Raw genomic sequence first — 24,834 nt, forward strand, 5'->3', positions numbered from 1 at the left:
CTATACTTTGGATATTTTACATATTTTTGCATATTATGTGCATTTTGTGGATTTAGGAATTTCCGAATTTTTAATAAATGCATAGCAATCCATAAAAAATTTATTATTATTGCCATATTATTTAATATAGTCGCTCCTAACGTTGCAGCTTGTTATGATCGATTGTGTTTATTGCAATAAATCGCGATAGTCTAAATCTGTTCCGCGTGTACGTTTTTTTAAGAAGACAACAAACATGTAACAAATGTCGGTGGTTGTTCAAAGAAATTAATGAACAGCGTATAGTGGCTAGAATATTAATTGCTAACAGAGAGGGCCAACTTGTGCTTTAAACGTGAAGCTCGCAAAGTGGATTTTTTGAATAATGATTCGCAAGATAAATGTTGAAGAAACTCTGGTGCATCGGTTCAGGCAATTTGTTAGCGTGAAAAATGAGCGGTTCTTTAAATATGTATTTGAATCTAATACATGAGAGAGCTATGCTAATGTAGAGCCAATTACCTGTGGTCGCTTTTATTGTCTTGAATAATTTCTGAGAATTATAGACGCGGATTTTAGAAATAAATGTTGCGATGATGAAAATGTGACAAATTTCATAAATACAAAAATGTAAGGAATATGATATATCCCTTAAATAACAAATTCACGTGTATACAATCTTCGTTCGTGAAACTTTTGATTGGTTTTTTTAGTATTTTATATTTATATGCTGCTTCATCGTCTGATATCATTTTAAATATTATCATATCGAAAGTGCATGAACGAAAATACGATAAATATAAAAATGTTTCATTAATGAAACTTTTGACTGTTTTTAATATTCCATGTATGAAATGTAATATTTTAACAATATCAAATATTATTTTTTTTTTTATCGACTTTGCCAAGTGCTCGTAAAATGTGATTTTATTGTTCTTTCAACTTGACGTATTCACAGTGCTTGGCTTTTACAAAGCACTGGATGCCCTTAAGAACGTACTCCACACGTGCAGTCATTGAAGGTACTCATTCTGAAGCACCCACGTTTCCAAGAACTTTATTTTCCAAACAATTCATCCCTTTTTAATATGCGGTACCCTTTTGCAATTGCATTTGCGACAAAAAATCTGTTGTATGAAAAGTAGATATACTTACACCTTTAGCATTGTTTAAATATATATATATATATATATATATATATATATATAAAGCAGTGCCCCATATAGAATTACGATTAGATCAAGATTTAATTTAATTTTTAAATTTTAGGTTGTCATGAATCCTAGTCAGGTTCCTATAATAGTTCTCGCGCCGGTTTTTCTTCTTAAAGCTCCTTTTGCTGTTTGTTCCAAACATTATGCAAACGCGCACCAAAATTTGACGATGAATAAATTTTAGATTTCTTTGCGTAAAAGGAGAGTGGATGAGTCGTGGATAGTGTGGGCCTTTATTCATAAGACCCGGACAATTGGTATTATTTGGTATATAATTACTAATTATATCGCTATACAACAAAGCAATTAACTGCATAACCGGTATAATGATTAATTATATGGCAAGTAATACGAGCTAATTGGCTGCTACCATGACTAGGTGTTCATATCAATGCATCTATGGTATAATACATTCGTGAAATATAATTCAGATATAATTTAAAAGCCTAACCAATAATAAGTACTTTCGGTACTCAATAAAATATAAATAAGAATGGAGTATACTAGAATTAAATAACTCCGTACAAAGCATCGTAGCTGTCGTTAGAAATTGAGGATTAAGATCTTAAACCTAAGTATGTGTATAGCTTCATCAGGACCAGAAACGCTAAGTACGTTGAAGAAGGACACACAGAAACCGAGATTGCGGTGGTGGCTCTCTTGAAATTGCACATCAAACGCTACTTATGGTGAAACAATTCGTTTGCCGCTTTACGATAATTATCCTGATGGTACGTAGCCGACGTTTGTAACTCGTGTGTGATTAATTCACGCGTGCGCACGTTGCAAGAGATATTTGAGCAAGATTGCAGCTCTGGAGCTTTTTGCTGCGATAACACGAGCCATTTTCAACGTATTACTGTAATTTTTGCTCTCGAGCTGCCGTATTTGCGTTTCACGAATGCGAGAAGTTCTGTGTAAACAATAATCCACAGAATAATACTTTAACGTGATTATCTTTCAGCTTATTTTACGCAACTAATCCTATTACGGAGTGAAACTCGAACTGATCATTGTAATATGAAAATATTACAACGCGAAATCTTGTCCTTTATTTTATACGAAATGATGCGTGTAAAATTACAAGCTTCATGCATTACATTCTGTTAAACCGGGATAACGCGTTAAAGATGGAAATCAAAAGGCTTAGTTACGAACTCGATATGAGAAGAATCTAGAGAATTTTCAACGGAAACGTGTGATATTCGATGATTCGATATGCAAATGTATTCTCCACTTTTATCTGCCCCAGTTATGCGTTTCATGCAAGTGTCTCAGATATTCGAGGGAAAATATCTCAGTCTGGTTATAGAAAAATGAAAATTAATCCTTGGTTTTGCGGTCAGTATTAAGTATTTCAAGTACTTGAATTATCACCTGCTGGTCGAAAATTCCTTTTTTTCATTTATGCTTGACAATACACACACAGACGAGATAAAAATACGAAGGTCATACAGACTACGTTGGAGGAAGAGAATATTAATTTTATGGGACTTTAAGTTTAAAATTAAATATTTCAATTCTACACTTTTTAACTTTTCCTTTTCCTCGTCCTCGTCATTTCGAAGTTCTTTCTCTTTTCTTTAAGATTCCTAATTTTCTCTATTTTCTTGGATTCTTGAATTTTAAAGTTTTATGCCAGACTGAAGTAGTTTAAAGTATTTCTCCTGCAACTTCTTTTTCCACGCATTCGATTTCTGAAGTGGAATTGCTTTTTGGTGTCTTTTTAAGTCGAAAATAAGATACTTACGTGCATGGCTTAAAAATATAGCTATAATACATTATACAGGTTGTCGTCTATAAAAATTATATAATTATGCAACACACGCATCTAGTTATTACAAAACATGGCACATTGCTAGTAACTATCAGCCCTAACTTTGTGATTTAATATGTAAGATGGGTGCCTAAAGGCGAACACTCACTATTAGCCTTAATCAAGCCTTTAGGCGACGTTAGTACACTATATCAACTCTCGATAGACGCCTATAGAGACTGTTACTACTCAAAGGGTTAATAGTGCTATAACATGTACACGAAATATCAAAGTCAGTCAATATCAATTAATATTATTACAGCCACTATCGGGACAATTTGCAAAATAATATGATAGCTTTATCTTCTATTGATATTCCGTGAATTTCAAAGCTTTATCTAAAAAATAAATGAATTTTTATATAGACCTTTAATATCTTCTATGGATATTTATTTTTATCGAATAAAAGGGAAGAATGCTCGATTGTTGTATGGAATGTTGTTGTATTTGGAATATGCCTCGAATCGTGTCGCGTCGTAGTCGATATGTGTCGAAGGATCGCAGGTTGTATTCTAGTCACGACAAGCAGACACGAGTCACGCGGAATTTTCATTGTTCCCGAACGTCGAAGTTGCCGCGCTAAAAGCGCCAGTTGCTTGCCTGGTGTCGCGTTCGCGTTCATTTACGCGCATCAGTATGTATCATTTAATATGAAATGTACGGTCTATCGAACTATTCCCGAGATATAGAATTCACCATAATTTCTCGTAAACGCGTGTAAGCGCCATGGAACAAGTGGATCAAATTTCGTTAACGAGAAATACGATCCAGCTGCTCGAAGCACGTTTAATTTTACTTGTCAGGGCTCTGACTACAAGTGACTAAACGTAAAACCCACAAGACTATAAGGTAGTGGTGTTTAATTGTGTGATGAAATTAACATGTTATTTTTAAGGCGACGAGTTTGAAACGTACGTAGTAACTAAATGGGTCTTTAGAGGAAGGACAAATAATGATGTTTTGGTTTAACAAATAATATTCAAAACAACAAACTGATCACAATATTGTCGTACGTTTTATTATCATACTCGGATCTCAATTTCCCGATTCACACTCTCCGGCTTTTGCGTTCGCTCTCCCTGACTTCTCAACCAACACTGTATGACTTCTCAACTAACTAATACCCCATGGGCTAGCATCCCTTTGTCTTTTCTTAGCCCCACCATGCATGTGTTCCGCGAAGACCCATGGCCAGGGTTACGTAAGCCTTTTCTACGAAACTATTCACTTGAAAGGACCGACGACACATTGATGGACCCGACGACACCTCGGCTCTCGCGATATTGTTTATGGTTCGACCGATATCTTAGGCCTTTTGTCCACGATGCTACACGTATAACACAATGTAGCCTAGCTACAATGAAAAAACTTCTTTGACATTAAAACTTTGATGTCGTAAAGAACGATGCAAATGCTGAATGTGAAATATTCTTGATAAAATTTTCACGCTTTGAATGAACCAGATCTCAACTTTACCTGAATTCTTACTCAGAATTCTACAATTCGAACACCCCATCCACGTTAGGAATATTCGGAGCAATTTTTCTACGGTTGTAATATCTGTAAGACTAAAAAGAAAACACTCCACTGACCTCACTAAAGAAATAAAATAGTCAAACTCGAAGATGGTATCCCGCTGGGGGTAGCCATCCACATGTTATTTAGCAATTAAGTTAGAAAAATTTACCAAATGTCCAGCTGGACAAATTGTAATATCTGTAATAATATCTGTGAGAAACTATAACAATTTTAAGAGTAACTCGATTATGATATTTTGCTAGAAGGCCGTAAAGAAACTCATATAGTACGGCCAAATTGTTTAAGAAGAATATATTTCTTTTTTGTAAGAAAAGGACACAATTTGAAATTGCTTATGCTTAAATATCCAGATTAAATTTTCTGTACTTTCCTCAATTTATAAATTATATTAAAATTTAATTATATTACAATATAATTATTATGTTAAAGTATAAAATATATTTCACAATATGCCATAAGAATCTTCCACTTGAGAAGCAGAAGATTATTTCGTAGAAGGAAATAATCAAGTACTCTTGATGAAATGTTTGTTGCACGATGAATTCAATTAAAAACGTCTCGACGGTGGATGCACACGGTCCTTTCTCTAAATTCTAGGTGCTTGCACGAGATTGCAAGTTGAAGATCTCTCGAGATTGTTTCAAGTTTGCTCGTTGCGACGGTTGCGTGAATAATTCTTGTTCTCGGACAACGAATATCTCCTTGCTTTTCCGTGGTGGAACAAAAGGCTAGCAGCTCGTATTCAAACCTCGCGAGATCCTTCCGACGTGTTGGAAAATGATATTCTCTGTGTCGATAGTTGCTGTCGAGTAGTAAACTTCCCGCGGTCGCTGAATTAGGGAGATAATTAGCTTCCAGCGTGAATTTCGTCTGCTTAGTAATATTTCAAACACGTGTTCTTGCACCATTATCTGAAGAGACAAAGTTAGATGTGCAGAGGAGCGTTACTTGTGTCAGTTGTAAATTGTAGTAGTTCGGTGAATTCTTGTTTCGTGACAAAGCTTGTGTTAGAAGCAAGCTTTAATTGATATTTCATAGACATCGTCAATTGCCAAGTCGCTAATGAAAAATATTCTATGAGCCAACGAGTTTCTTTTCGACGATATATTTCTCGATTTACACTTCACCGTGATGCAATTGGGTTGTAAATAATTTTTAGCAACGGTAGAACTAAATTTGTTTTACAAGTAGCGAGTTTTGTTAGAGAATTTTGTAAGAATATTTCATAAAATTGTAAGGCTTAATAATCTTTTTCTCTTAATGTTAATTTATTAAGATCTATTAATTCAAATAATTTAATAATTTATTACACGATTTCGAAATAAGTAAAATTGAATATAGGGAAACTTACACACAGATAAAAATACAATTTTTTAAATCCTGTTTAAATTTTATAGAGATGATCATCTACATTTCTGAACAACTTAAAAATCTAGAGAAGTAACGGAGAAATAACATCAAGAGTGAAACACCGAGAAAATAATTTCAAAAATTTGAAATTGGACGGCTACGAAGGAAAGAGCGCCTCCATCAACGAAGATATAATAAGCCTTAATAAATGAGAATTCATTGGACAGAATCTGTGATGTCTACATAATGACCTTAGAGTTCCTCAGGTATTCTGGAATTCTAAATGACTTTTGTCAGAAATCTGATAATGGCAATTTCATGTGAGTTGAGCAGCAAAGTTGTACGTGAATGTGACACGTTATACGCGAACCAAACATTGTCCGGGTACAGTAACCAGCTGTATGATGTCCTAAATTGAAGCATCTAGCAAAGCTTAAGCCAGCAATACTATGGCTCGTTCCAGAGTTCTCTCCATTTCCAGTACAGATTGAAGCAACGTTGTGATAATGTGACATAGAATCCTGATACATCTTTGATCTCAAATTTGTTGAATTTCTATTAATTTATAAAATACCTAAATTTCTAACATAACGTAATTTTAGGGCATTATTCAGATGTTATTAATGTGTCAATTTATATTTTCTTCCTATGTTTTAATATAATAAATATACAATAAAATCGATTTTTGACATCAAGATAACTCAACAAGTTTCTACATACAAATGTTGATTCGAATTTATTTTTCACGTCGTGTGGAATTTAATTTTGCGCTAGAAGCCACTTTATTTCGCTGTACGTACTTGGCCAAGTAGCAAGGAACGCGCAATGACGTATCGCAGTGTCACTCGCCAAACAAAATTTCGCAATGAAAAATGTTCAGGACATATATATAGGATACATTGCTGGTTATATCTTATTTAACATTTTATACTACAACACGTATGCTGAGAATGAAATAAAAGATTTATAACAAAATAACTAGCAAATAGAACATGAGAGAAACATTTAATGTGACAAACTTCTTTATAGTAAATAAACAAACTCTTCGCTTCAAAAGATATTCTACGAATTAATTAAGGTTTATGATACGACTATTATTACATGGCTACTAGTTGCCATTCATCATTCTATAAATTATCAACTCTCTGACTCACCCAAAAGCTCTTGAAATTCTCGTCACTACACCATCCATCAAGCTCGGAAACAGAAGACTTTGTCATTTCTCTGTTAAATTCGAATAGCAATTTACGCCTAAACGTATCATTATTATCAGATTAATTCAACTTCCTGTCACACAACATATTTGTCGACAACCTCAAACATTTGCCTTCATGATACCGTCATTTTACATTATATACCGACACTACACAATGCTGTCCACCTAGAACACACCATGTCAATATCCTCGTGTCAACGTAAATTTATTACGAAGCACTGAAGAAGCAGTCGCATCAACCTAACCTCCATTACCTGTCTTATCAAAAGCGATTAAAACATATTCTATTGTACGAACTGTCCAATGTTCGAAAGCACTGATGAGACGTGTTAAGATGATTGGATCTGTAATGTGGACGAAATTATATTCAGCAAAGTTATTTTCATTAATTAAAACTTTTATGTCGCAATCCATTGGTATGGTTGGAACCAGAAGTCAGAGTCTATAAATTATTTTTGTAGCTTCAGAAACTTTGCATTTCACACGAATTGCTAATTTGAAAACTACTAAGCGGTTGACCGATACTTGCTATTTTCGTTATTCATTAGAAATTAATGCTGAAATAAGCAATAATAATATCATTATTTACATAGAATTTTCTTTCAAGATAGCAGACATACAAACTAATTTTTCCTAAATTATTTTAAATTTTCAAAGGAATTATAAATTATTTGTTTGTAGTTATATGTGAATTTACCGCTTCAAAAAATTAATTTACGTCTTTTTTCCAAACAATGTAAGCTCACTCTTTGTCACGTAACTGTAAAAATATGGCACAGCAATTTTCGCTACTAGCCGAAAGTCATAACGGTAAATCAAGTCATGTAGCATCGCGTGACGAGATATATCGATACGAAATGATCGAGTCGAAATCACGGTACCTGACATCTGCATACTCAACAGCGAATGGATATGTCGTAAACCCATGACATGGGATACAAGTAATTCCAGGACATAAAATCTATACTCCGTTAAGCCTAGTTTCTCAGTTGACGTGCTGGCTATCCTGCTAACGTCTCAGTTATCAAGATAGGTGAAATATTCCTTATTCTAGGACGATTGTCTAGGTTCCGAGACGTTCAACGATTTCTTATTCGTAACTTCATCTACTTTCGCAATTTATAGCGACATGAGCATATTATAGCGTGTGACAAATGTGAATTAGATTGCCACGTAAAGTGGTGGAGTGCCGAATGTTCTGCGGATGTGAGATGGATGATGACAGTTTGTAAACCGAGCCAAGGAGATTGAATGTTCGTGTTAGAGCATCGATCGTAATTCATCTGCGATTTTAAGAATGCACATGAATAATAAATGTATGAGCACTATGTAGAAATATGAATGCACATGGCAAGAACGTAATGTTTGAGAAGAAAAAGAGAGGGCCATTAGAATTGGAAACTTATTGCTGAGTCTTGGAAGAGAATTACACGTCGTTCTCACTGCATTTACTTTCTAGATATTTTATTATAAAGCTGTTATTTCATTCAGATCATATGTGTCTTATACAAGATACTAAATAAAGTAGAATTTGTTCGACTTTTCTAATAAATGTGATAAGTAAGTGTGCTAATATTTTTAGCTAACAGTGTATATATCTCTAATTGTTCATTTAAAATTCTGTTTCATTTGTTCGATCTATATTCCTACGCTGTAAATCGACGCTAGTTCGGAAAGATAAGATATCTACACAAAAGATCACCCCTCTACAACTACCTGGCAAAATATTAAGTCGATATACGTGACAGATATACGTATAGAAAATTAATAATATTATGGTATAAAGGTATATATTTAAACAAGACTCGTTTGTTATATGCTTTGACTGTTGCACATACAATTAGTTCAGGATCCATAAACCCTCTTGGAAGGAGTTTCGAGCGTGGCAAGCCAGTAACTCTCAGCGAGGTTGACGCGTGGTCTACGATAATTCTCGCACGATGAATTATTACTATCGCTTCGTGGACGAACTCGCTCCAGCTCGCACGAGTGTCCGTTTATGCAGCCGTCTGGTGGCTGTCAGAAGGAATGTCGGAGAGAAATCGAATAACTGGAGGAAGAAATACCGAGTGGCGAAGCAAACTTTTCCATCGGATTATTACAGGATTAGGATAGATATCTCTAGCAGCTGGAACTATCAAACTCGAATAGTGGATTTTAGTCTTTTTTCTTTTATATAATTACTAGTAACGTTTAAATACCTTTTGAAAAGTTCATTTCGACTTTTATTGAGATTAAAATACGATTACAGATCGATTACACCATCGTTCGTAAGTATATTAAAGCTTTGAAGAAAATGGAAATCTGATAATAGAATAATAATATTACCTGGTCTGGAATCTTGAAACAATTTCATTGTTTAATACAAATCTGAAAAATAACAAAATTAAACTATTCCCTTCTCCATACCTCCACTTTTAATCGCTGATTCAACTAACTTTAGCGTTTGTATTAGATTTCCTATCGCGTTTGTTCTTCGATCTCAGAGATTATGTTATCAAGTAACGCGCGTAGAATTTTTCAACGAGATTCGGATCAAAGTCTGCAAATATAGAAATATTAATTCACCATTTTTCTATAAACATGTTTAATATTCTTAAAAGTTCTTTTCGTTTTTCATACCGTAGGTCAATTATTACGTTTTATGTAAGGGTTTATAAGATCAGCAGGAGTTCCAGGTGTATTTATGAACAGAGATGTGTTTATTTTAGTTCCGTCGTGCAATTTTAACTAGAATTACATATAATATTTATATCCAGGTTCTTATAATTTTCTTGGACTCATGTTAAAGATTGATTACCCCGGTGTTAAGCATTAGTATAAGAAAACGACTGAAGTTTTTAGTTTATTTAATTTCATCGGGGTTGACTGGTACATTTCTGTGCCACGATGCGTTTTCCGTTATCGTATTTTTGTAACGGACCATTCTTTTTCTCTTTCTCTGTCCTCACGCCCTTTCACCAGTTTCCGGCGTTCCTTTGTTTTTCCTGCCGTCAAGAAACAACACATATTGCTCACATGCGTTTACCAGGGAAGAAATTGCTATACGGTTGTGCGGGTATTTTTAAAGGAGGCGACTTTTTCACGAAGCCAACGCTGGATAAAATTGTAATGTCCGCGTTCTGTGGAAAATGGAGAGGACGATTCGTTGGATATTTCAGGGACGTGAGTTTGATAGGTGACATACAAGATTGAATAATCATAATCATATTATAATAATAATAGGGGAATATGTAGTTGTAACCACAGTTAACTCATCAAATATGAAACAGAAGAGTCGTAACTATATTTAATAACAAAATAATTATACAAAGATTATCACTCAAAGCCAGTACTCTCATTTGTCTCAGTAATCGTTACAGCTCCTCTCATAAACTCTGGATGTTTATAAAAATTGTTTTAACTAGAAACTGTTTAAGAAACTCATTAAATATTATAACGACCAGTTTACTTTGAATATTCTATTCTATATGTCCTCGTATTGCGTACGTTTTTACAGATATAAATATCCCATAAATGTACAAACAAAAAAATATGTATTTTGAATTTGCTATGATGCTAACCCATATCCCATGGGTTATTATGATATTCCATAAATGTACAAACAAAAATATATGTATTTTGAATTTGCTATGATGCTAACGTTTTTAATCGAAGACGCTACCATTAAAAACATCTGTACCAACGTTAAAATCAAATTACTCGGAACGAAAGCACCTGTTCCGATATTAAAATTAAATTACTCCGAACGAAAATATTTTTATGAGCCGGTTTGATAAAGCTAATCTATGGTTAATTAAATTAGGTGATTCATTCGACGTAGTTAGCGCATGAACAGTCTTGTAACAATGATTAACTACCGCGAACAGGTGGTACACATTATGCGAGCGATAATAGTCATCAAATTTTCAAGGCTCGACTGATTCATGATCGTTCTTACGGCTATTTCGGGAACATTAAGCAATAATTAAGTGCGATATCGATTAGCAATGCTCGATATCGCCACGTTGGCGTGCAGTGGCGATTAATTCGATTGGCCGTGACCAGCGTAATTGACGGTATTGAATTTCGATCGATCGGTAATATGATAAATGCAAATTATACGAAGTTGGCCACATATGCAATTTTAAATACAGAATTATATTCCCGCAGAAAAATCTATGACGATGATATCTCACTAACGGGATAAAATCGTTGGTATTGTTTTTCAACAAAACGATACATCAATCAAGATACGACCTCTTTTGTTCGACTAAGTGAATAATATTCGAAACTTTTCGACTATAATTCTGATTCTGTTTCTCGTGTAGATTTTCAGATATTTTCTTATCAAAGTACGTGCAAAGGACGTTTATTGCAGTAACGTCGATAACTCTTTCTATTATTTTTCATTTATCGAACGCTGTCATCGCGGTGATTCTCCCATTTTCCTTTGTTTAAATTCAGTTTATTTGTTACTCAAAAAGGATCAATTTTGTTTATTTATACGCGAATTAAATTGTAATTTAAGCTTTATACAAATAAAAATGAGCTTGAAATTAATTAAAAATTGGAATAAAAAAAAAAAAACAAACAAACGCAAAGTACAAAGTACAAGTGACAAAGTAACGCAATGTTTTAAATTTAGAAAATTCATGGCGATAGAAAGAAGTTATCTGAAAATGGTAAATCCAATTTTAAATAGAAAGGATTGGGAAGAAATTAAAAGAAGCAGTTAAATTATTCTTTCGCCCAGGATATATTTATTGCGTTAAAGTAATTCAGCTTGATCACTTCTCCTTACTTCCTTCTTTTTCCCCTCTTTAGCCGTGCAAATGTCATTCGAGCCAGCGAATTCAAATATTTACTTGCAACTCCTTGCCACAGGACGATTAACCATGGAAGCCGCTAAACCCTCGACCTTTCTTCGCCTCGGCACTTCGTTCGTTTGCATAAACCGCACGTTCCATGAACTTATCAATATGTATAGCACATATTGCCATAAAAGTTTCAACAGCTAATGACGTCTGAACATATATACCAGTTCTGGTACAAAAATAACTTTGAGCGAGAGAAATTTTGAGGAAACGAAATTTTCGGTATATCTGGCGAATTCATGAGAATTACGATTTGCAAAATTTAGTTAACGCGAAAAATGACATTTAGAAATTTTAAATTATTTAAGTATCTTTAATAAGTATTTTTAAATTAAATAAATATAATATAATATAATATAATAAGCAAAAAGAATTTATAAATTTTTACATTTTTATTTTGTTTTAACTATACTCGAATAATAATGCTATAAAATTATTGTTACAAGAGTAAGAATACTAATTACCATTAATTTTATACAATATTTTTATATTACTTTGTAATTTATGAAAGGAACTCTAATATTACTACAAGTTCTAAGAAATCTGCCATAAATTCTCTTAGAGAGAAATATCATAAAACGAATTTGCTATTTAATTTACTAACATTTCTTTACAACTTCATTTCCAGTTACTTACTAAACTTAATCATTACTTTCCGAGTTCTAGCAAATTTTCTTTAGATTCTCACAGTAAAACATAAAAGAACGATAAAGCAACATTTTAAACACTCATCCACTTTTATCTCCGAAAAAGATATACACGACCAAAATTATTTTATTTCGCGTCTTTTTGATTACCCTGCGGGTTTCCAAAAGGGGAAGGTATATAAAGTAAGGTGGTGAAAAAAATTCGTTAAAAGATGTTTAAGTTGGAAGTTTATTTCCCAATACTTCTTAGAAGGAAACATCGCCGAAGGTTACGTTAATCGATGTTCTGATCGACGTTCCTCCGATGATCAATATTCTACTTTATTCAAATATTCATACGTATACCTTTTTTCCTATCGACAAAAGCTACCGCAATGTATATGCTAGAAATCCCTTCAGTTTCTAGAGTACCGTAAGAGGCTCGCAAGATAATCAAGAAACATCATCCAAGTGGAAGACCGCATCTTTCTTTGCCGCGTTAAAGTAGCCGACTCATATTTCTTTAGCTTTTTTAGCGTGTTAAACTTCACGAAAGTGAAGCGCAAACTCACAGGTCGGTAGATCGTGGTAAACCGAACATCCTCTATCGTGAATTCCTGCGGCTCCTCGGAATCTCAGAAGCCCCGAAACCCTGAGGCCTCTATTAAACAGAACTGATCACTTTCAGGTCTAATAGAGTACCTATGAATTAATTAATGAGCATGATATACATGGAATTTATAAACGGATCGGACAGCAAAGGATGAAGCTTCTAATCGATTTGTGGCATGACAAACTCTGTATCAGCGTCAAAGATCGTTTATTTGAATAATTAGCGATTGTTTCAGCGATAAAATTGAAATTTATGATATTTAGAATTAATCGACTGTACACACCTAACACGTTCATTTACTCCGTTAGAAACATCGTGACGTAATATAATGGATCTATTTCTGTTATTAATAACCGAATTTACGTTGAAAATTAGTAACATTAATAGAATCTGTTTATTTAGTTTATTTATCATCGTATTAGAATCTATAATTAAGCGCCGAATAAACTTCGAGTATTTTGGTTGCTGTACTGCTCGCCAGACTGAGCACTCACTTATTCTATTTACTCGTTTAGTTCTATGCGCTAGTTTAATTATCTGACTAAGCATTGTTATAATCCACATCGCGGCTGCGCTACTCTATCATATTTGCGCGTTCGTACCTAAGGTCTTGTTCTATTTGTCTGACCACACGGACGGCTATTCTACTTAGATCTCAAGTACAGATTATCAACTAACTAGTGAAGTTACATAGTTGTTCATCCTCTACTGCCTGATGGTTTCTACTTGCATGATATTAACGAGCAATTATATGTTTAAATTATTATTATTTTTTTTTTTTTTTTGACGAATTCGTATTATATTATACTACTTTGTATACGTATATTATATACTTTGAATTATATTACAGTATTTTTGTTAAATTTTGTAAATACAAGTTTCATTAAATGTGTAATTTACATTTAAATTTTCTATTTAATTGATCTGGCGTTAAATGAAAGTGTTTTGCTTTTAATTTTCCTCACACAGAGCGAAACTAATTAGGGACTATGGTAATTATAGGTGGATTTAATGAAAGTTTGCAGATTGGTTGGCAATATGTGGCAACTTGTTACACAGACATTTCCAAGGGGTTTCGATTGAGAGTAAACATGTTATCCGATTATAGTTTCCGCCTTGATTAAACCTCTAACGTAATGAAGATGTTAATTAACCTTGTTACTGGCAACAGCAATTAATAACCAGATTTACTACTTTCTTCTGATACCGAATAAGGTCATCAACTTATGCCTGCAATGATTTACGCAATGTACGCTTCTTAACTACGAGAAAATTCAATTTTGTGACATTATTCTAACAAGATGTTTACTAATTTATTTGTATTTCTCTGGAGCAGAAAAATTTTTATTTTATATAAGTTATTATTAATATAGCTCGAAGTTAAATTTTATAGCCACAAACTGAACTACGTCAAATACATTAGAAAATAAACGTTACAAAAAATAACATTATTTACTACATGTATAAGGTTAGCATACAATCATTGGAAATAACATGATAATGACATGATACCGATGAAATCTTCTTATCATGAACAATGAAAAAAGAATTGAAGAAAAATGCATTGTTAGAAAATGTCATAAGAGATTCATCACATAGAAATATGATTATTGCTCAAATAATGTACAGAAATGGTACAGACAAATGCTATTACTCAACTCACTGATCATCTTCCTTTTCATCGATAAATAATTAGCAGTAACTTAACACTAGAACTACCGATAGTTAACACGAAACTATTTCTACCAAAACCAGTCAAAACGACTCGTCCTTAAAAAATACATGATAATAGAATATTTTTATATTTATTGATTTATTACTTTCTCACAGAAGGAATTCCATGTTATGTAGTAGATTTTTGGTATCATTAATTTATCTGGGATCCCTAAATGAGGGTTAACACATTTATAAAATTGTGGAGCCAGTCATTTTCACTGCTATGATATTTCCAGTGTTAGCATGTAGCGATTTAGCGATCGATCCAGAATTTTCCTGATAACTGATATCATCACATTGAATGATACGCAGTCAAAATTTAAAAAACGTGTGGAAAGTTGTACAAAATGAGGAAACTGGTTAATTGGGATTCGATAAACAGATTGCAGGACCCTTTTACACTTTGACAAATACCAGTCATATCGACCGGTATTGGTACAAGTAGCCTTGATACAAAATTATTTACAGTTTGAATACATAAAAAACAAAATAAAATTCATTATATTATTCTTTTAGTTATCGTTGCGAACAAAAAATATAACATGAAGTAGGAATTTTAAAATAAAATTGTAAAACCAATCAATTTGTCTGGTGTGACAGTTCAAGTGTTAATATTCGAGCACAGACTTACCAGTCGATTTCATTATATATATCGACGATCACAGTGAGGGAAAAACAATAAGCAGAAGTTCACACCTTTAGCCACGCATTCGAATATCACGAATCGAGAGATGGATTTGTGTAGTTTACCAGGCTGTTTAAATGGATAGAGGAGAAACGGTTACCAGCCGTAGAATGTAGAGCTATTTCGAGAATGAAATACCTGAAATTCTTCCCAGAAGGAGAGAAGCACCACAAGAGAATGATCGAGCGATCCGAAACTAACGCGTTCTGTTTATGAGCTCGTATTTCCACGCTGCTTTCGATATCGCCTATTTTTCTCATTCAGAATGGACTGCCAATTATATTTCTACCCCGATTATAGGTTTTGAAAAATTTCTGTGGTGCTTTAGACCTTGTTCTTCTTTTCGTAAATGACTGTTTGGAGATTTGAAACTTGATCATCGTCGTTATAATTTCTAGAATGCGAAACTTGTTCAATTTTATGGATTATATCATCGTTATAAAATTGTAAATTATATTAATGATTATTATTCTCTATTTTATTTATTAATTCAAATCTGTTGATTCAAAAAGACTCTCCATATCTCCATAAGTATACCAAATTATATTTATTTTATACAATTGAGTCCATTGAAACCAGCGAAGTTTATTCGATTCTTTAAATAGTCTTGGATACTTCGACTCTTAATAAAAGATCTTTCGGCAAAAACCTTAAAGACACGTTGAATATTGAAATAAAAATATTAACGACTAACGCTGAATTTTGTCTGAATTTTTAAAAGGCTAGAACATTAAAAAGGTTCTTGGTAAGTAAAATAAATCCAAGGTTATTACGGTGTTAGCAAAAAGTAGGGTGCCACGGAGGTTCATAATAGGATTATAATCTAGATTATTATAATAGGATTATATGTAAATTTCGGAGTACCCCTTCCCAGATTTGGGTGTATAAAGGAATTTTGTATAATTTCTAAGAAATTTCCACTGATAAGTTGGAATTGATTTCTATCCTACTACTAAAAGGGTAACATATAGTAATTTCAATTTAAATTTTATATATTATATAACTAAATTGATAATGATAATTACATTCGTACGTAATTAAATTATTACGTGTTATTATTAGTCATATTCAGTACATTTATATCAAATCCGATTAATTTTAACGTAACGTACTCGTTATATAAAGTCATGTATATTTCAGACTAACCAAGCTATAACTTCCATTTCCTATAAACATCCTCAACTATTAACACATAACATTAATTTACCAAACTATTCAAAAGTAAATATTATTAAATCAGAATGTAAATCGATTACAAATTTGACAAACGTCAAAGGATTGAAGTGAACAAAGTAATAAAGTAATTAATTGAATAGAGTGCGCTAAAGAACAGCCATACACCCTTTTTCATCTCTTTCGCACAGCGTAAACAACGTTAATTATTTTAATACAGCGTGGGAACGACTAAAGAACAGGCAACGTTTATTCACGTGTTCGCACAAAGTAGCAGAACGAAAATTACTGGAGGTGTGCTTTCATTTTCCCAATTTCTGATATTGAGCTCTCGGTTGCTTTATAGCAGGGATAACTGCGTTTACCAGAAATTCGGTAGCCTCGCCTAACGCGAACATGCCGCGTTAATCGTCAAAGGAGCTCACAACACATTGCAGAGAACGTTTCCTCTACCGTTTAAACACCAATCGAATTGAATAATATCGATACAGATATCGCGTTTCTTCGCGAATTTATCGAGTCATTCCGGAAATGCATCGTGCCACATCATTACGCGAATTAATTTATCAAATGTAGCTGAGTTTTTGTTCCAAACGATATTTGGACTTCGAGAATAGGAAATTGAGAATAGAAGACGATAAAACGGAAAAGCGAGGAAATGAAAACGTACGGCGGAATTGAACGAAAACTGAAACACCTACGATAGACGAAATAGAGTTCTTGTGAATTTTGAAAGTTTCGAACGTTGCATTTTCAATATCTTGAAATCTATTAAACATTTCGAAATTTCAATACTTTGTAATTCTCCAAACAGTAAACCATCGATTTTCAAGTTTAAAAAATGTAAACCTTTGGAACTGTGGATCTTTAAATTTTTGAAACACCGAGTTCCCAAATTTTCAAATCTTTGTTGTTACTTAGATATCGTAGCTTGGAATTTTTGATTCCTAGACTTTTAAAATTTCGAAACTTTAAAATTTAAAAGCACTTCGAAATATCGAATTTTTAAATCTGAAAAGATCCTCCGGTTCTGGAAAGAAGCAGAAACATTTCAGACTGAATTTGTTTTACAAGACACTATATGCACGGTAATTTGCATAAAAATTACATTCGCGGTAAGTACTAGGAACTGAAAGCTCAGATGCTTCTCATAATTTTTAAAGAATACAGTACAGAATAAAACTCTAAACGCTAAAACACAGAATTTTTTACGAATAATTTTCCCCGGTTGTGTTACTTCATTATACGAATAAACACAACAATTAAATGTATCTACCACTTTTCTGTACCGATATGCCTAATTAAACAAATATACAGTTTGTATTCACCAGAATACTCCTAAGAATATAATAATATTATCTGCTCAGTGTTTTCCACAATGGCCGATTGTTTGTTAGGACAGTCACGTACCAAGATAAGCTAATTAAGCTCTAAAAAGGGAATTCGCTGCCACGTGAAATATTCCAGCGAAGCAATCTTCGTCAAAGAAATTTCATCCATTTATGCAAATGAATCTAGATTTGAAACAACGTAGTGTTTCAACTACAATGGTGTTTCTATTTTTAATAACTTTCAAATGTTTTATACGTTTCTTTCACTTTGCCACTTTATCGGTCTATTTTCTAAAAGTACGGTGCCTTTCTTTGAAGGAAACGAACGATGAATCGAACCGCAGAAAGAAGCAAGGAAATGAAGGTGAAAAAAAGGATCGAAGGGCATAAAAAAAGATGGTGGAAAGAGCCGAGCAAAAAGTAAGCAAGAAGTGGGGGGGCGAAATTGGAAAAAGGAAGAAAGAAGAAGAGAGATAACGTTATTTTACTAGAAAAGGATAGAGGGAAATGAAGGCTGAGAAGAAAATCTTTCGAATGAAAGGAAGCTTCGTTCTGGAGCTTCAAGATCTGTCAATAGGGCTACATATGGACTTACTCACGATATGAGAATAAAGAAATTGCCTATAGAAGTAGAGGATGAAACACAGGAAATAAATGGAGCTTGGACAGAAAAATGACGGAAATACAGGTAATAAGAGCAAGAGATAAAGAGAATTTCTCCTTACTCGAATAAATCTCTTGAGAATTAAACCTTTGTCGATCAGAGGAAAGAAATTGAAAGAAATTGAAATTGAAAGTCATTGAAAAGATGTCTCTCGTGCTCGATATTGTGTATTAAGTAACCAAATGGTAAACATATTTATTTTCGATAGGACATTCTAGTTTCAGGGTATTGTGTTTTCTTCACAGAGGCATCACAGAATGTTTGATTTTATTATTAATAATATTATGATTAAAATTTTGCCAGAATTATTTTCAGAAACCATTTAATCTTGAAAAGATTACTTTATTTTAATGTGATATAATGTATGTTATGTGCATTTCATAAAAAGTGCGCAAATACCATTCTATTGAAAGCTTAAACGTTTATTTTAGTGAAATAAATGGTAGCGAAGACTATTCCCCATCCTCCCCGGTCAGAGGGTATGCTATTAATGTTCACCGGAACAAAATCGGTCAGCTATTTGCACAAAGCTGCAGGACCATCGGCGATTTCAATCAGTTTTTTCATCAAGCTGTGACTCGATATTCAATCAGAATGGTCGGATAACGCGCATATCGCTGGCATACCGCCTCAGACCTCGCGATACTCTATGTAAAAGGAGACCCAACGTGATCCACGCGGTCAGTCTCGAATTAAACCCCCGTCCGAATCCCTTTTGTCCGAAAGGTTGTTTACAGTCGAGCTGGAACAATGATGGGGATCGAATTCGTGGCGAATAGACGATCTTGTTACGAGACAGTGGCTGGTAAAACGAACGGTGGAACAGGAGAAAATGCAAGAAATTGCTTTTATAGATTGCCGTAACTATGAATACGTTCATCGATGTCTGCAACATCCGATTCCGTATAACTCTTATCCCGTGATCGATCATTGTCGAATTTTTTCTTCATTTTTTCCTCTTGTTTTACTTCTTCTTGTTTTCCAATGCTTTTAATTAAGTTATCAACGTTACCTTCGATCCTCTTGTACACGTTCAAAGAAACCGGCTATAGAAAGGAAAATTGAAAATTGCGAAAGGGTTCTAATCGGATTAGATGGTTCGGTGAGAAGATTCTAAACGTTTGATAATGTCGTGACTAAACCTTACAGAGGATGAGAAACAACGTGAATTTGTAAAGGAATCCCTAAACCGGCCTTCCCTCTTCTTTTCTTGGAATTAATGCGAAAAGATGATTGATACGTATTCACACCAGAAAGCTTCTATGATACGAACGAAATAAGATTACGCTTGTATACACGATCTTTTAAACTGACTTTTCATATAATTTGTATATAGGTTTGGAGGAATAAATATGAATATACCAAGGATGAAAGTTGTTTCGAACGTGATTCGTGCTACTCGATTATTTAAAATCTTGTCAATAGCTTAAAGTACGTGCAATAATATCGTCGTTAGTAGGAGCGAATATGAAATTTTAATAGAAACTACGGTAGAAGGGGTCGATTTTATATCTTCAACATTCTGTAATGAAAATACTTCACGCGTGAAGAACCCTTTGATCTGTTATAAGTGTGTTAGTTGTATCGTTCATGTTAAAATGACAAAGGGTACACCTTCCTCGTTTCACACCGAACGCCTTTTCGAAAGCTGAATCGTCAGGTTAAACCTGATTTTCTGTTTGCACGCGCTCAACGAACAAAACGGCAGCTTCGTAGCGATATAAACGCCACGGTAAGGTTTCGCATGACGAGGAGAGGAAAATCGCTAAGAGGATTTTCAAGAAAGGCCAGTGAAACAAACTCTACAAAGGGAGTACGAATTATACGACGTTGCTTTGTACGATGCTTGACTCGGCGACCATACTACAATTCATACAGATTACTCGTTTTAGTTAGTTCCTGAAGTTAGATGTTTACCGTTGTCTGTACGCTCCATGCAACTCATGCAACTTATGTATGTAATTCAGTTTATTCGATCGTACGATGAAAATAACATTTGACAAAAGTCACTCGTGATTTAATGTAAATTAATTTATCGATTAATTTTTCGATCATATTTGTTTGAGATCGATCAAATGGAATCGCCCCGTGCAACTAATCGGACAAGTAGTATAGCTTGTCAATAATCAGAACAATGGAATAATATAATAAATGGCAGTTCGAGAAAGTGATACAGGTCGATCATTTACCGGACAAGCAGTGAAAGATAGGTCAGTTACTGATCAGACAAGTAGTACGAGTCAATAACGGACTGAATAAGTAGCAAAGGCCAGTGTCTAGTCGGACGATGTGGCAGAACCGTTTATCTGATCAGAGGAAGCATCGACAAACAGAGACGTTTTGACAAATGGAGGATGATTTAATTAGTCGTACGTGAAATACGTAACTCTGCGTTCGGACAAGTATCACAAAGAGGCTGTAGCGTTTTTTATGTGACTCTGTGTATGTTTCTTTCACTTTTACGATTTTCCGAGAGAAAAAATATGGGATTTTTCACTATATACCGTCCCCTCTTACGTATCAACAATCTTAATAAATTAATAATTATGGAAGATAATCGTAATTGAAAAAGTACGACGAATTAAACAGTATCGACATTTCTCTAAATTCAAAATTTATGAATATAGGTATAAAATAACTTTTGCCACTTGTATGCAATTTCCCTGAAACCAGACACCCTTTTATTACCTCTGATCGACATAATTTTCGCTTTAGATGAAATCTGTAAGCTAAATGAAGGGCTACTTGAATCCACACGGTGAGTTTTCTTTAAATTTACCGGCTCGTCAAATAGTTAAAACAGACTCGCGAGGAAATTTATTCAATTTCGAGTATGGTTGCGATGGTGGCTACAATTTTTCGCGATACATCATGGCCAACGGCTGTTTCAATATTTCACTTGAAAAGTGTCACAGCGTCAGCGTTCCGTCCGTGATAACAAACACGGAGCAGCGTCGAGACAACCGACCACCGTAAAATTTTAGAGACGAGGAAATTTGTTGCGAAACTCTGCTAGTCTGTTCCTTGTATCTTTACACGCCATGCATGCATTTCGTTTTCCATGGAACCCTCTTCTTTCGCGCTTAAAACCCATTAAATATGTGCTTAAACCTTTTTCAGATACTTTTATGGACATTTCGATGAACGATATTGCTTTAGGTAAACACAAATATTATTCCACTGAGAAATTAATCGCCGCTTCTCTTTCTTGTTAGTATTATGTATCGCATATGGAAAAATCGTTTGGTTATTTAAGCTTATCATAGGTTTACGTATGGTGTCACAAAAATGTTGAAAAATAAATAAAGATCTGTATATTATCTGTATGCCACGAAAGTGGGAATTTTTATAACCACGGAATGAAAAGCTAATAAAGAGCGATGAATTTGAGTGACGCATAAATATGATACAATTTATTTTTAATGGAAATGAAACGTAATGGGCATATAAAAAGATAGAGGATCCCTAAATTAAAAAAGTGCGATAGATTAATTCGTATTTTCCGGTTGACAAGTTAACCATTAAAATAATTGCTGGTGTCTCGTTATCTTCTCTTTATTATAGATTTTCTTTTAATATTCTCAGTCCATCATGAATCTTTGATCGTCGTTGTATGTATTGCAGATATTTCTTTTTCAAAAAAAGATAACGTGTTAATTCTAAACTAAAAAATGTCATCGTGTTTAAGTAATGTTCTATATATCGTTTAAAGCATTGTCTAACTTTTATTTGATATTTAGGTTTTCTATTTTCACAATTTATCCGTTTGCAGGAAATGTTTAAAAAAATACAATAGCATTTCCGTCACAGGAGTACATTGTATATTTCATGCACTGTTACGCGTTTACACGGGCATAAGGAAATATATTTCCACAAAAACAGTCGAGAAAGAATAAAGCACATCGAAATGAAAAACAAAGTGGAAATTATTTCCCGCGATAATTTCCTAGCGATAAAACTCGGCCAAAACAATTCACCGTAATTCACAAATTACCCCTTGAAAATATTATATATTGTTGCTGTAAACACTTCTCGGTTTCAACAAACTCTGAACATTGAAACGACAGTTGCAAAAGAATATACAAATATTTATTTTCTTTTTCCATTTTTAGTTTTAACCAAATGTCATAAACCAGAAGTCTGTCTAGCTTTTCCAAGTAATAACGCAATTTAATGTTCCTCAAAACAACTCACCATAATCTACAAATTACTCTGCTATTCTTTTAATCACTATATTGCGGATCTTTATGCATATTCAAATTTCTGTGAATACATAGAAAATTGCTTTATCTACCAAACGTTACAGTAAGTAGCTGCTCTACTTTGGATATTTAATATACTACAGAATTTTATTATTTATTTATTTAAAATGGGTTAAACAGGAAACGATGGTTATTTAATGTGAACTAAATGCAGTAATGTGCTACAACTAAAACAATTAAATAGTTAATTTACAACTCTCGTCGTCACGGTTCCAACGCCCTCTTTCACGCGGACTAAACTCTCTCGACAACGCAATTCACACTCCCTGACTTCTCAACTCATACGGACTGTTAATTCGTCTTTCTCCCTTAAGCATCCCTTTGTCTTTTATCATAGTCCCACCAAATAATGTTTCGCAACCGCTCTGGCTATGATCACGTAGCCCTTTTTCCACGTAACTATTCGACTGAAAGACCGACGGCACATTGATAGGCCTGTCGACACCTAGGTTTTCTCGTAACATCGTTTATGGTTCACCCGATATTTCGTAGGCCATTTGTGCACGATACTACAATACTTTTGCATATTATATGTATCATATAATATGTATCATATGTAAGCATTTTTACACCCGTAAATTTCCCACGAATGCATAAAAATCCGCAGTCTATTAATCACTGCAATGTACATGCAAAGGGAACAAAAATATATTTTAACGAAGTATCATAAATCACCAGTATATTTCCTACGTTTTCCGAGTAACAACGTGACCAAATAACTTGCAGATACCAATGATGTTACGCGAAGACAGAGAACATCGTTACGTAGTTTACGGTCGAGATTTTTACGTAATTCAAAGTTGTCAGTGGAACACCATGAACGTTGAACGTTTGAACGTTTGTTATCCACAACTATGGTATCTGGAAATCTGCATGGAGGAAACGCGTCAATGTGACACGACTATGCATAGAATTTGCTTTCTGAAAGCGTATGCTTACGTAATCTCCAATTTATGGTAATGCGATGCGGATACATGCACGCCTTAATCGCCTCTCGGCATCACGTGTACACTGTGTTTTTCCCAAACTTTTATCCTTTTTCTGATAGCCGACTACCACCACCGTATTTCGTAATTTCAAGTGCAATTTATGTTCATAGAATTTCCCGTGTGACTGGTGAAGATAACAGAGTGCACGAAGTTTACGATACTGGCGAAATATCAACTATTTTCGGGAACTCGAATACGTTAGTTAAACGTGTTATTAGTTTTATAATAATAGGAAGAAAGAGAAATTTAACGCGTTTAATGCCACGCGAATGTTATGTATTTCGCCTTGCAGACTGTAACAGGATGAAATATGCAACACCATAACATTTACTTTTTGCAAAATATATTATTTTTCTGGATAATATTGTTTTAGCCACTCATGTTGTTTAGTACCTGAAATTGATCTTGTTTTAATCGTTTTACAAAATTTAAATAACCGCGATAAACGACGTATCAAAATGTAACTTTCAAATGTAACATCTTCCAATATTAGGTTGTCCGAAAAGTTTCTTTCGTTTTATAAGGAAATAATAAACGCACAATGTTTCTTGTTTTATATTAGTTTATTGAATCATGCATGAACATATTAATAGAAATATAACGAAATAATAATAATAAATAATATAAAACAGAAATTATTGTTCATCTATTATCGTCTTGTGAAACAAAAGAAACTTTTCTGACAAACTAATACTATGGTGACGAAAATATAAAACTTGTATCAGATTAAAATGAAAGGTATATGAAGTGATAAATAACGCAAACAGAGAAAGGAGCTTTTATCCACGTATTTCACAAAATCACG

At 33.8% G+C, this 24,834-nt stretch overlaps 2 protein-coding genes across 12 annotated transcripts in view; one reads left to right on the forward strand and one right to left on the reverse strand.

Annotated features, from left to right (window-relative positions):
* LOC100643486 (glutamate receptor ionotropic, NMDA 2B) overlaps nt 1-24,834 on the reverse strand; it is a 360,187-nt gene that overhangs the window by 182,689 nt on the left and 152,664 nt on the right. The window lies entirely within an intron of this gene.
* LOC100644849 overlaps nt 6,145-24,834 on the forward strand; it is a 172,141-nt gene continuing 153,451 nt past the window's right edge. The window contains exon 1 of the mRNA XM_048407664.1: nt 6,145-6,218. Coding sequence (XP_048263621.1) covers nt 6,145-6,218 — 74 coding nt within the window. The remainder of the gene's footprint in view (nt 6,219-24,834) is intronic.

The sequence above is a fragment of the Bombus terrestris genome, chromosome 7, assembly GCF_910591885.1.
Source record: "Bombus terrestris chromosome 7, iyBomTerr1.2, whole genome shotgun sequence".
Taxonomy (NCBI): Eukaryota; Metazoa; Arthropoda; class Insecta; order Hymenoptera; family Apidae; genus Bombus; species Bombus terrestris.